The sequence below is a fragment of the Lissotriton vulgaris genome, unplaced genomic scaffold, assembly GCF_964263255.1.
Source record: "Lissotriton vulgaris unplaced genomic scaffold, aLisVul1.2 SCAFFOLD_1510, whole genome shotgun sequence".
NCBI lineage: Eukaryota > Metazoa > Chordata > Amphibia > Caudata > Salamandridae > Lissotriton > Lissotriton vulgaris.
The window spans coordinates 61780-76651 of record NW_028250550.1 but is presented as its reverse complement, the minus strand read 5'-3'; the positions used below and the strand labels follow the sequence as shown (position 1 = coordinate 76651).

At 44.7% G+C, this 14872-nt stretch overlaps 1 protein-coding gene across 2 annotated transcripts in view; it reads right to left on the bottom strand.

The window, feature by feature from the left end:
• KIF22 (kinesin family member 22) overlaps positions 1–14872 on the bottom strand; it is a 157828-nt gene that overhangs the window by 127228 nt on the left and 15728 nt on the right. Inside the window, exons 1-2 of one of the 2 annotated variants that reach the window (XM_086950589.1) lie at positions 12053–12105; positions 6806–7017 (exon numbers count right to left, since the gene is read on the bottom strand). In XM_086950589.1, the coding sequence (XP_086806715.1) occupies positions 6806–7008 (203 nt within the window). In that variant the 5' untranslated portion in view covers positions 7009–7017; positions 12053–12105. Of the gene's footprint in view, positions 1–6805; positions 7018–12052; positions 12106–14872 lie in introns of those variants that run through there. The other variant, XM_086950588.1, reaches the window with a different exon arrangement.

Below are 14872 nucleotides of genomic sequence, written 5' to 3'. Positions count from 1 at the left end.
GCGCCACCTCCGACTGGAGACGCTATTCGTGACCCTGAAGGCACCGCCGGCCGAGATCATCCGCACTGGTGTCCAGAGAACCTGCCTGTGTTGAACCACCAGGGATATGCCCTGCTATTCCAGCCATGTCCAGAGACGCATGGTCTCTTGACAAAGTCAACGACCCCACCCCGCCCTGCTAGTTGCAGTACCACAAGGCAGCGGTGTTATCCGTGAACACCTGCACTAGCTTCCACTTGACAGAGGGAAGAAATGATTTCAATGCCAACCGAATTTCTTGGAGCTCCAACAAATTTATGTGGAGTCCTGCCTCTGCCGAAGACCAGTGACCCCTGATCTCCATCTCTCCCATGTGGCCGGCCCATCCCAGGAGGGACGCATCCACCATGACTGTGAAATCTGGTTGGGGGAAGGGAGAGCAGTCTGCCCCAGACCCAATCGCTGTTCGTTAACTACCACGCAGATCCTTTGCAGTTCCTTCCGAGATCTGAACCAGGTCGGTGCGGTTTCCCCGATGCTGAGCCCATTGAAACTTTAAGTCCAACTGCAGAGCCTGCATACACCACCTTGTGTCTTACCAACAGGCTGCAGGATGTCTTTAGACCCAACAGTCTCAGTCAACCTCACCGAAATCCAGGATAGAGGCTGAAATATCAGAATCCTAACCTGAATATCCTGGACTCGCTTCTCGGGAGGATAAGCCATAAACTGCACTATGTCAGAACAGCTTTGATGAAAGGGATAGTCTGAGAAGGAGTCAGGTGTGACTTCGGCGCGTTAATGGAGAACATCTGTGAATGCAGGAGATTCGCCATAGTCTGAAGGTGGGAGACAACTGCCTTGGGCAAAGACAGGGTCAACAGCAAGTCAAAGTAGGGGAAGACTGACACCCCTAACCTGTGAAGATGAGCTGCAACCACCGCCATCACCTTGGTGAACACCCAAGGGGCACTGGTAAGACTGAAGGGGAGCACGGTAAACTGAAGGTGCTCGCGGCCTACCTTCAACCACAGGGCACGCTGGTGGCTTGGCAGGATGGGAATATGGAAACACGCATCCTGCAGGTCCAATTCTACCATCCAGTCTCCGTGTTCTAAGGCAGACAAGACCCGAGCCAAAGTGAGCATTTTGAATTTCTCCTTTTTGGGGAAGAGATAGACAGTCCATAGATCCAAAATGGGCCGAAGCCCCTGGTTGTTCTTCAGAATCAATAAATACTGGGAAATAAAAGCCAATGCCTACTTCTGAAGCTAGGAACCTTTCTATAAGTCTTTTGGCCAAAAGAGCTGTAAATTCCTCTTGGAGCAGCTTAAAATTATCCTCCACCAGCCATTCCTGCCTTGTCTGTGTAGGAGAAGGAAAGGAAGAGTATAGCCCCGCCTGGACGATCTGTTCGACCCACTTGTCTTATTGATCGCCAGCGGGGGGAGATGACAAATTCTCTAACCCACTGGAGTAGTGTGGTCCTGCAGAATCAGCCTAGGAGTGCTTGGAGGCTGCAACTGCCGGGGGCAGTGTGGTAGACGACTGCTGGCCTCCATTCAGACTACGGAATATTTGGCATCCACACACAGCTTGGGTAGTCGGAGCGTGAAGAGGATAGGATTGGGCTGACGTGGCTGGAAACCCCTTCCGTTGTCACGAAAGGAAGACTGGCCACGTGGAGTGGAGGAGAGGCCCAAGGATCTGGCCGTAGCTGGAGGGTCCTTGAACCTGACCAGGATAGAGTCTTTCCCCTAAAAGAAGACATCCTGGTTCTCAAGAGGGAGGGTCTCCAGAATCCCCCCCCTCCAGCAAGTCCACAAAGTGCTCAGGCAACAACCTAGAACCCCTGGGTTCTGTTGAAATCAGCATCGCTAGACTCCATTCTGGCTCTGTAGTCGAGGAGGTTGGGGCTCGTGCCACCAACGGGCATCGGCGACGCCGTAGGCACAGACTTCAGATTAGACACCAGGGAAGGTCGCATTGGCACGACTGGTATCGTTCCGGAGTCGGATACCAGAGGCCCGGCCGGATCAGTGTGTCGAACCTGAAGGGGCCCAATCCGACCACGCTCAAATACGCAGTGCATGGCCATGTAAAACTCCAATTGAATGGGAGTGCCTCCGGCTCCCGTAAAGGGTGGGAGGCACAAAGTACACTCCGGCTCCAGTTCTGCAGAACGGATGCCAGTTGAGGTGAAGACAAAGTCCACTTGGCCTTCTTGTGCCTCTTCCGAGTGTCCAGAAGACTTTGAAAGGGAGAAAGAACTTTAGGCTCCGTGAGCGGTCCGGTGGCCTCTTCTTTGAACAGGACTGTGACCCTCCTCGGAGTCTCGCTGGACGGTGTCGACTGCCGGGCCACAAGTGACTTCATTGCTCACTCCCTCAATGTCTTCGGGGCCATCGCCCAACGACTTCAAATCATGGTGCGTTTTAGACACCACAGACCTAAGCGGTGGGTGAAATCGGTGACCGGCATCATTTAGGAACAAGTCCCACATGATTTGAAACCAGTCTCTCTCAGACAACCCTCGCACACAAAGTTGATTCCCAAAATTTCGACAAGTAGAGAAAAAGCCTGCCAAAAAGGGGCAGAAGGGTAGCTCTTCCCGGATCGCTGCTTAACTGGCCAGGAAGAAAAAACTGACGCCTTGAGCCACCAGACGTCGCAAGCAAGGGGTATTGCTCAGCAAAAGTTTCCGGATCCAGTTTGAAGCCTGGGAAATTCAAAGGTAAGGAATCTGCAGTCAGATTGATTTAATAGTCTAAACTTTTTCCATATACAATACAAATCTAAACATGTACAGGATACACGACCCCGACTTGCCTCCTAGTTCATTAACAGCATTTTCATCAGGGTGGGGGGGGGGCAGGAATGTTTCTCAAATAATGTGCAAGAACGATCACTTTTAATAAATACACAACTAAAGTATGAAGTGCTACAGTCATTAGTAATCATTAAATTGTACATTGAAATGGCCACAAACGTTCCCATTGACATGCGGCTTTACTGAAAATTATATAGCGTACAAACAAGGTTTTGAAATAGAGTTTCTGCAAAAATGTGCCATTTGTACATCAAGTAAAGTGTTCTGGTTTGTTTTGCTCTTATTTAACTCTTTTTTGCATCACACTTAATTACCAAAAAATGTGCTCTTGTAATTCCAAATATATTTTGAAATATTTGTAATATTAATTTACAGGTTATTTAAATGGTATATACTAAAAAAATACACGACATCTTCAGACAGCTCACTTGACAAAAACCTCCAACTCTAATAAGAGAAAAAGAAACCTAATTTTCCAAGCAGCAATTAGTTAAAAGAAAAACCGACACTTTACCTCGTTCCTTGAACAGACAGCAAATGTGTCCAGATTAAATCTTGTTTTTATAGCATCCTTATTGCTCACTTTCTGAATAAACACAACACCTGTTCCTTTCAAGCCTACCTTTACTCGCCAGATGGGACTAGGAGGTGGTAAATATAGATAGACCGGATACATTTTACTCGCAATTACGAGTGGGCAAGTAGATTTTGAGGGCAGGGTGACATTTCTTTGAAGTATCATTCTAGTGTAATCAGTTTCAACAAGATTCTGGGAAACACGAAAACAAACCAGAATTGGCAAAGCCAACAGGTACTACATTGCTGGTCAGCCTTTTGGTTGCGTCAGTGCAGGCCTTGTTGACCTCCCATGTGGCATTCTATCTTTGGATGCGTCCACAAGACCAGATGGGGTGCAAGCACCCAAAGAAATTGCCATACAAGAGCTCAACAAGACTAAGTAGACATAATGGGTGAGAACTCCAACTGTGATTAACCTACCTTTCTTCCCATAGCTTGACCCATGAGGGACAATTCTTGTTAAAATGTGTTCTAACTTTCTGCCCTACAGAAAAGCTGAACTTTTGCACAACAGAAATGGTCTTGTTTCTATTTATAAGAATACTAAAATACAAAAGTATTTTTTACAGCAAAGTAAAAAGAGCAGCACTAGAGCAGATTCGTCAATTGCCTGGCCGTGTGACACCACTTCTCTCAACCTAAATTTAGATAACCAAGCACCAACTCTTTTAAACCATAATCCACTTGCAACCCCATCACCCCACATAACTCATAGACACCTTTTATGAAGTGGTTATTCGTGATCTTACGAACATCTGGTAGAACTTGTGTGACAACCATGCCTTTAACATCAATAAGGGGCAACATGCTGTTTTAGGAACTCTGAGTGACCACATTGTTATCAAACATTTGGATAAGTGGGGGTAATATGGTCCTATGGGATGTTCAATGAGGCATTTATTTATTTTTATTTTGAAAGTTTTATATAGCGCGAACCAGATCTTTGCAGATATCAGAGCGCTTTACAGTGCATACAAAACAGGCCATTAGATATGGCGAAATTGTAGGTAATAAGTGGGGTGGGGAAGGCATAGGAGTGAGCATAGTAAAACAGTTACATCAATAATGCAAGGGGTACAAATAAGTGAAAGCATAGATCGTCAGGTAAATCAAAAACACAAGTAAAACAAATAATCGAAGGGATCTAACAGATAATACCGACTGGTGCAGCGACTTTGAAAACCGACACCAATAGCTCAGGTGTATTTAGCCATGAGGATAGCTTTTACTTCTTTCTTAAAGAGTGTGATGGATGATATGAGCCTGGTTTCAGGAGGGAGTGAGTTCCAGATCCTGGGTGCCATTCCTGAGAAGGAGCGTTTATAAGTTTTTTCCTTCCGGAATCTTCGGGGTTTTAGCAGAAGATTGTTTGTGCCTCTAGTGTTTCTAGTGCCGCCAGAGATGGTCAGCTTCTGGGTGAGGTATCCGGGTGAGCTTAGGTGTACAGCCTTGTGTGTCATGCAGGCGATTTTCAGATGTATTCTGTCTTCAAAAGGCAGCCAGTTCAGGGATTTCAAGTCAGGGGAGATATGCGAGTGTTTTTTTTGACCCAGTGATGTGCCCCGCTGCAGCGTTGAGAAGCTCTTAGGGGTGCAGTAGAAGTTAGAGGGAGATCGCAGAGAGCGATGCTGCCGTATTGTATTCGGGGAATGACTAGTGCTTGTACTGCAGTTTGGAAGTCTTTGGCAGGGAGGAAGGGTTTAAGTCTCCTCAGGGTATTGATTTGGTAGTTCGCTCCCTTAGTTGCCATGCCGATATGTTGCTGCATGTTGAGATTGGTGTAGTGTTATGCCTAAAGATTTTGCCGAGTCCACGATGGTGGTTTGACATTGAGTGCAGTTAGGTGTTTAAGCCAAAGTTGAGTGGAAGAGATCTTCGCGGGAGGTGAGATCAGAAGGAACTCTGTTTTCAGAGCATTGAGTTTGAGATGATTATCGGCAAGTAAAGATTGTGTGCTTCTGATCGTTGAGTTCAGGAGTACAATGTCTTTGGGGGAATGTACTTTGAGATATAGTTGGGTGTCATCGGCGTACATGTTTGCAATGTCCCTGTGGATATAGGTACGCTGGCAGTACCATCAGCCCTGTGAAGAAGGTGAAGAAGGACCTAGAGCATTACAGGGCAACAAAGAATCTGGATATATCGTACCCTGTTGAGACACACTGGGCCAGAAAACATTACTAGAATGTTGACCTCGTTTTTTGGTATCAAAAGGATTGAGAAGAAGGTCCGAGGAGGAGACAGAACTCCGGCTTTTGGAGTCAGAATACATTATGCTGCTCAGGAGTAGGTGCCATAGTGGCTTTAATGAGGATGAATAGCTTTATATACCCATCAGATGATGTGGTAGTTATTGAAGTGATCTTAAATCATTTATCTGATCTCTCCAGCTTCCTTTCTTTAACTTATAACAGTGTAGCAATGTGGCGGACCTCTTTTCTGCTAGAGTCCACAATAATTAAAAAAAAGTTTGTTTGAAAGATTTGCTTTATTTTATAAGAGTTTCATTTTTCTTTGGTAAAGAAAGGGTGGAAACGAACTACCCAATGGGTTTTGACAAGTTGATATTAATTTGCAGTAATGAGCAACAGCCTCTTTGTTTAGGTTAATACAATACATGCACACAGTGTTGGGGTTCATTGAAGTTTGAATGTGAATAATGAATCTACCGGCTCATTATGACATCAGTTTCTCACCTGTGGAACTATGAACGCATCCACGACACTGAAAGGCAAGACCTTCTCCTTAAGTTACAAAAAAGCAAATGTACTTTAAATTGCAAAATCGAATTTGAAAAACAGCCTTTGACACAGTCTTGTTTCCATTTAATTTAAAATACTGTTTTTCTTCCATTTATGCTGGACAGGAACGAAAATGTACTTTCTATATCCACTGTGGCGTTTTTAACTAAAATGGTAATTGGGCACTTTTAATTTCCATTAGGCCGTGACAAGGACCCGTTGAGGTCGAAACGAGTTGCCGCAATAAACTTGAAGTAATTTGGAACATTGAGTGCGGGCTTTCTTTATGTGAAGAGAATGTTTTGGGGAGAGATATATATATATATATATATATATATATATATATATATATATATATATATATATATATATATATATACACACATATATACACACACACACACACACACACACACACACAAATATACATACACACTTCTCTTGGGAAATGTGGGGAGGTAAATAATTGCAGGAAGGATGTTGAAAAATGATAGCAACTAGAGCATTGCCTGTACAAGTGCTCTGCGATCATGATCAGGACAGATTAGGAAAAGGTTCAAACTGATCATTAATCCCTATGCATTCTCCTACTGTGCAAGATAAATATGCTTTGGTAGGACTGGGGTCTAAGGACCCTTCACGTTACACCTTCCTATAACCTTAAAAGAGAACTTACTGGTATTGCATGGTTTCCAGCTGGTTCCTCCAGTTGACTATCTCCAAAGACTGATCGCTCAGCCCACGCACACATGGCCTCTGCTGTTGGCCCTCTTCCAGGTTCATGTATGGTCGCAGACGGACACCAACCTTCACTCTGGCTGGAGGACTCTTCTTGGGGTGACTTGAAGGCTCCATAACACTAACTCGCTTTGGCATCATGTCGAAAGCCTTTATAAAAAAATAAAATATTCTGATTTAAATACTGAACTTTCCAACATAGGTAAATTGCTTTGGAGGTCTCAAATGATTAACATCTCTACAAAGCAGTCTTACTAAGTCACAACGGAAGTTATGGGCCCAAAATAGGTCAGTGTCTTATAGCATCTTCATTAGACACACACTTAGAAGTGTTATTTTCCAGCTATACTCAGCACTCAGAGCTACCAAACATGCTGTATCTAGAGCTTCACAGGACTACTGAATGAAACAAGCCAATCCAAGTGTAGCATAAAACAAGCACATGCAAGACTAAAGTGTTTGTGTGGTTAGAAAAAGGATAGATTCAGATTCATAAACTTTTATTCGATTATAAAAATTTGCATAATCATAAAAAGTACAGTTTTAAAAACCATCAGTTTTATACTGAAGTTCACATATTACAATTTATAAAACAATACCCTGTCGGGTTTTCATTACTTTTTTTAAAAAGGTCGCTGTCATTTTGGCTTCGTGCGGGTTTACCGGCGACTGGAGATAAGCAAGCGCTGGATATGTGTTTCTATAACCGCTTGAGCGTAGAAGGGGAAGAATCAATTTTTTTCTGGCCACACTGTAGTATTTGCAGAACAATGTGACATGGACCGTTGATTGCTTGGAGGCCCCATCACACGGACAACAAATCATATTCCGTGACCAATTGTTCTGTTCTGGAAATGAGACCAAGCGAAAGAAGAGATCGAACCGGAGTCTAGTCAGTAGAAACTTTTCATAGTTCGAGAGAAAGAACGTAAGGTAAGGCTGTATCAGTTTCTCTGTTTGCAATTGGGAGATTTTTCCGTTTTGCATTTTCACTATCTCCGCCTGATTGCGAAGCTCTCTCAAGTGGCCTATACACAGTTCTTTCAGCTGTTTCTTTGATATATCTTCGATTGAAGGTGGGTCAAGAAAGTATTGCTCACGGTTGAGATCTTGAAAAAATTTAAAAACGCAGTTGAGCCAGGGGATTTTTCTCCAGTGAGCTAGGCTAAGGCAGTCTGTGATGAGGGAGCGTGTTACATGGCTTTCTGGATTGCACCATATGCGGTGCCATAGAATGAGAGGCTGGCAGCGTATGGTGTCTGTCACAAATTCCATCCCTAGCTCTCGATGTGATGCTAAGATCGGGGAGCTTTGGGGAAGGGCCAGAACGTACTTAATGAAGGCGTTCTCCGTTGCCTGTAGTTGTTTGATGCTTCCGTGACCCCAGATGCCTGCTCCGTAACTCGCCACACTGACATTTTGCATAGTATAGAGTTAACAGTTCCGACGGGGCTGGTTTGCCTAGTTTCCTGGAGAAGGCACAAAGTGCTGATGTTGCTCGGCGAAAGTTAAGGTTTCTGGCTTCAATGGCTTTTCGCCAGGTCATTGAATCGTCCACAAGTATACCCAGATATGGGTATACTGACGTTTTTTCCAGCTTGGTGTTTATATATATGGATTTGGATTTTGAATTTCCGGGTTTGGGTCCTATGGACATTGTAAATGTTTTCTTTGTATTTACTTTTAGTCCCAAAGAGTCCATGAACGTCATGTATTTGTTCAGCTGTCGTTGGAGTTGGTTGGTTGTTCGGGCCAGGATGACCGAGTCGTCGGCATAGAGTAGGATAGGTATAGGGCGGCGTGCTATTTGCGGGAGGTCCTGGCTCCCTGCCAACATTGCTTTTTCAATCCCGTTGGTGTATAGATTGAATAGGAAGGGAGCCAGTACGCACCCTTGCCTTACTCCTCGCATGATTTTAAAGGGACGTGATAGGTCGCCGCCGATGCCGTAACGCACTCGGCCTTCTGCGTTGGTGTATAGACCCCTGAGAAAGGCCAATATCGCTGGATCTACTCCAAGGTTCGACATGATTTCCCACAGCTTTGTATGCTGAACGCAGTCGAAAGCCGCGCTCAGATCTACATAGACCAGGTAGATTTTCCCTTCTTTTGCGTGAGCGTATTTTCCGGCCAGGAGGGTCAGATTTAGGGCTTGCTCCTCCGTACCGAGCCCCTTCTGGAAGCCGTATTGCAGGTCTGTAAAGATGTTATTTGCCTGGGCCCAAGTTTGTAATCTGTCCAGGAGTAGTCGACCTGCAATTTTTCCCGTGGAATCCAGAAGGGAGATCGGCCGGTAGCACGCGGGGTCGTTACGGTAGAAAAAGGATAACAAAATGCCTTTCAAGTACAACACATTTATGTGGATGAAAATCAGACTTGCCTGGCAAGCAGCTAACAGAGCTAAAGGCAAGGTATCAATAAATCCATGCTGTGAGGAGCTGCAGAAAAGTCAATGATAACCATTGTAAACGTGGAACCAGGGGTGGCTAGATCAAAAAGGGCTTGGACTTGCTAACAGCAAGCTTTAGTGTTCTGCTAGATGGATCCATGTAGCTCTGGGGTCGCTGGAGCCACCAAACTGTTACTGCCTCAGTCAGAAAGCAGTCCATGGATGACAACTTTGCCAAACAAGGCCTTGGACAAGCTGGAACCCAGATTTTGACTGATATTAAGCATAATCCGGGTTAGTTCTGAGAAAACAAGATTGAATACAGTTCCAAGTTTTGGCGTTGGACAAGGTTCTACTTCCTTTGATGGTCATCTATGTACATATGGGAGTGAAACTACCATTAGAGCTAGGATCTTGGTAAAGACCAGGGAGTGGAACAAAACCCAACAACAATGCCTAGTACCATTACATTTGTTCTTTTTACCCTCAAGCTTTACTCAGCACTGCCAGTCAATCTTGGCAACTACCATCACCAAGTCCTAAGTCAGCGCCTTTTAACCTTAGAAGCGTGAGAACTTGCTCAGATTGTATAGGTCCAAGATGCGGCCAAGAGATAGTCATTTTTTCATCAAAAAGGACAAAAGGATTTAAATACCACTTCCTTCCTAGGTGCAGATTGGGATAGTTCCCTGTAATGAGCTGCCAGCAGAATGTTTTGGATACAGACTAACGCAGTTGTAGAGCACAGCCCTTCTTCAGTGAAAAAAAAAAAAACTGTTATCAAGGTTTCTTTTGGAACCAGTAGTGGTAGCCGTTAATTCTTCTCACCTCACTCCATAGAACTGAGTGAGGGTGCATATAAGGTGTAAAGTAAGCAGTCTTGACCCAATAGAGCAATACAATTGTGTTTATTCTTTCCTCTGAAGCAGCCCCGCTTTCATGGTCTATTCCAATGGATGATGCTCTGGAAAAGTGCCAGGAGTTCTAAGAAAAATATGCTCAAACGCCCAGCACTTTTTTTGGTTAGGTTTAAAAACGCTCTTCACATGCTGACAGATGGGGTCACTCTTTATTTACCATCATTCAGTACATTACTCTGTGGGGTGGGAGTCTGGAAACGTGCCTCCCGAATTATATGGTGCCGGTGATAGAACACCTGCAAGAGGAGCATGCTCTGAGAACTACTGGGTCGGAAGTTCGTTTATCAGTTGGTTGATATATTCACTGATCTCTTACATGTTATCAGATGTCGGCTGGGTACAAAATACCAGTCTGGAGCTCATAGTACGCAATGCAGAGCTTAGATAATCATCTTTATTAGATTTGATGGCCAAACCATAAAAGCATAAATAACAGTCATTAAAATGATCACAGAAATACAGTTTGGCTAAAATATAATGCAGAACTTACATGCACTTGAAAGTTCAGATTTGAACTATAAGCATATCTGTAACAAAGGGATCTTTATCTCCCCTATATAATGAAGTACTGAACAATTCTGATACACATGTGAATGTAGATTATTGTTGTGTCCTACGTTCAGCACGCCATGCCGGCTTTCTCCAGTGTTTTCCTGCCCCACCACCGTTCTGAGATTAAAAGCTCCAATTATTTTTTTCGCTCGCTGCCGCCAGACATTTCCTTTCGTGTTCATTATTTGTTACAATCTGCACCGGCGCGGGTGCCACAATTGCATCAAAAGTAAGAAACAGCAAAGCTGTACTTAGGCGTCAGGTGGACTGGATTGAGGAACAAGTGAGGAGGTGGAAGTCACTACACACTACCCCTTACTCTGGCGGGCCACATTGCTGTAACAAATGATCCTGCCCCAATTACTGTATTTATTAGTTAACATTCCCGTTCCAATTACAGAGCAATTTTTCTAAATGCCTTGGATCACTCATGATAGAGTTGGTATGGAGTGGGGGGAGCTCCGGACTTTGCTCTTTATGCTTACAGGGCCCACGCACAAAAAATCTGTAGTAGGTAACAACCTCGAACCTAAATTTGGCGAGGAAAAAGAGCAAAAAGACTTGTGGGAGGAAGAGAATAAGGCAGTCACAAATAAACCAGTTACGTGCCTGTAACGTAGTGTAGTGCTGGCTCTCACATGTCGGGACGCTCCGTGTGCATCCCATTCAGAGCTTGTGCGTACAAGCAATGTGCTAGAAAAATATGCACATTTTGTCGGATATTAACCCCTTAAGTGCTGCCGTCGGCCAATGGTCGTCGCGAGCACTACCTTGCCAGTGCTGCGCACGACCGTTGGCCGACGGGCCAGCATTCGTTCTTTGAACGTTCAGCACTGGGCGCTGAACGTTCGACGCTCCTATGAGGTTAAGGTGCTGGAATTAGGTAGGCTAACATACTAAAACACAGCCCTTTATGGCTCACACGGGCACACAGACCTATCGTGGTGTGCTTGGTGAAGAACAATCTTATTTAAATCGATCACACACTCCAAAAATATAGGTGTGTGACTCAATTCAACTCACAGACATTAGCGTGAGTTAAAACGATGTGCAAAGTATTAAAAATATGTTTTAACACACAGGTCAAACACTCATAAAAAGACCACAAAAGACAGGGCTTACTCCTAGTCTGGGTCTTAAGGCTTCACGGGGGCAGAGGGAAGGCTAGCCTCAATGGTGGACATATTCTAACGGAGAAAAAGAAAAGTGATTCAGACTCACGGTGTACCAAGCGAGGAAGTGCTCTGATACGATTGGTGGCCGTTCTGGAGGGGGCCGCGTGTCTCTAGAAGAGCTAGAGTACTGGCTTTAGCTGTTTACTTACAGTTAGACCGAGTCATTGTGGCCATTCACCTACACGCCTCTCGATGCCGTCCCCGCTAAGAGACAGTGGTTGCCAGTGAAAAGATAAACTGCGGCCGGCTTCCAGGGTGGGCGGGGCCACGTCCACGCGTGATGACGCAGTGCGGGGTTCCAGCCCAAAACATCAGCACGGTCTGCCAAGGCGGTCAAAAACGGGTCCGTATTTGCGCAAGGACGCGTTGCTAGGCAACATACTGGGACACCGAAGCTGTTCCAGTGCGGGCGGAGACCCGGTCTGAGTGGGATGAAAAACAGCCAAAGTGGCTGCTGATCGCATTTGGATACTGGGAAAATGAGGGGAAGAGACTGAAACAGTTAAAAAGCTAGGCAGAATGGGGATCTGCTCTAGCCCGGACGGGGTCATTAATGGTAAAAAGCATACAAGGGTGTCGGTAGGGATCAGCAGGAAAAATGCTGTTACATGATAGAACAAGCATTTACAATGCAACGGTCTCGCCTTTGCAAAAGTTAGAGCCATTGGCATTGTAAATGACAAATTTGTTATTTATGTGTTGGTTTTGAAAACAGATTAATAAATGGCATTGTCATTTACAATGCCAATAGGTTAATCTCTCGCAAATGCGAGACCTATTGCATTTGCACCCACATATACACACACAGAGCCACACACACACTCACAAATACATGGATGTGGTGGTGGTGGTGGTGAATGTGGTGGATGTGGTGGTGGTGGATGTGGATGTAGTGGTGGTGGTGGTGGATGTGGTGGTGGTGGTGGTGGATGTGGTGGTGGTGGTGGTGGATGTGGTGGTGGTGGATGTGGTGGTGGATGTTGTGGTGGATGTTGTGGTGGATGTTGTGGTGGTGGATGTTTCTCACACATCGCATACTACCCACACACAAATAGCGCACTGTCCTCGCCATTCACAACAGCTCCCACACAGCTGCCAAGTGTCCCCCATGTAATGTGTACTACCTTTAGCTGGTCATGTTTATTAGGTCTAGCTTGAGAGCGCAGTTGTCTGTAGGTCTTATTGTTAGCAATTCTTTAAAACCTACATAGAGTAGCATTTGGCTTCTCTCACATCATGCTAATGGCTCTTTGGTGTATCACCTGGCTTTTTAGTAAGTGTTTCTATTGGAATGTACGAGGGACTATTTTCCAGCCTACGCAGGTCTCGACCTAAAAAGGAAGGACTATGCTGAGGGCTCCCTTGCCACCCAGCCTTCTTTTACTCTAAAAACAAAAAGAGGACAGTGTTGCAGACAAGGGAGCCTTCGGTATAGACTGCCTTTCATTTCTAGGAAATGAAAAAACAAATTCCCGTTTCGACAGCACTTATGAAAAGCCGCCAGGAAAGAAGAGAAGCAGGAGCACAAGGAGTGCTCAGGGAAAAAAGTGGCAGGAGGGAGTTCAGACAGTGTGGTGGGTGAAGGGATTGAGGAACGCACAGGAGATTAACAGAGATGAAGGGGTGAGATATAAGAGTGTCTAGTGGGGTGAACAAGGACCACAGAGGGCGTGGGGGACGACAGAAGAGTAACAGAATGAGACACATGGGTGTAAACCAGTCGGAGTGAACAGAGAGGGCTATAGTTGTAATATAGTGCCACATGCAATTCAATGCAAGCTCTCAGGTGGAAGCGGAAAGACGCTCTGAGACAGCCAATAGCATTAGGTGAGATATAAATACTCCACTTGACTGAACCAAGACATCATTGACAAAATCTCAGGCCGATGGCTGAGAAAGGCTTGTCAAAGAAAGCCAATAGTTAAAGAGTGTGGCCCAAATCCCACTCAATATATATTATAAGCAATATAACAACTTCGCTGTCAAAACCAGACCTAAAAATCACACGCAGTCCCTGCAGGTAAATATATATTTTGTGTAAAGTACACCTCTGAAAGTAATAGTACAGATCACTATGACTAATGAACATTCACAACTAAAAACCTCTGTCACTGAACATGAAAAGAGACTCTGAGCCATGCACTAAAGGCTGGTAGAGTGTTGCTGTACAGTGGATAAAATCAAATGTGTGAATATGTATCTGCTGATGCATATTCTCAAAAGAATGCCTGAGTGTAGACCCCAAGTAGTCCAAAGACTGTACACGCTCTTCAAAATAGCCCAGAGATAAAGAGATTCCTTGGCATGGCAATTACTGTGCTTTGTTTATACCTAATATTTTGACCCTGAAGGAACTACTTTGAGTGCTCACCAAAGCACAGGCAGTGTGTTAATGTTAACCAAACACCTAACGGCATTCCAAAATATCAAAACTGCTTTTCTACACAATGAAACACATTGACCCCCAAAGAAGACTGATCGAGTAGTCGACACCTGCCAGTGGGTCTGGGCGCAGTACTGCTGCATTAACAATTGAAGAAAACATGTGTGGCCATTGGATTATCAAGCAAAGCTCTCGCAAAGACAGAGGCTCACTACTCTAAATTGAAAGATGTGCACTGCCAATTGCCAATTAAGTGGGTTGTGCACACTTTCATCCCTACTTCTATGGTTACAGATTCAAAGTAATTACAGATGAAACCATTGAATCACCTGTTTCTAAAAGTGTCATCCCACCAACCTCACTGCATAGAAAATTGACTATTTGATTGCAAAAATTTGACAGTGGTGTACTCACCTGGAGTCAACAACCCAGATGATCACCTTTTCAGACACCCTACCATGCAGGTTAAGGGGATGATCCAACATGACAGCTGTGTGGAAGAATACATCAACTTTGTGGATCAGTCTGCTCGTCATTCAGCAACATCAATAGAAAAATGTGTACAAGCCACACTTAATGACAAATA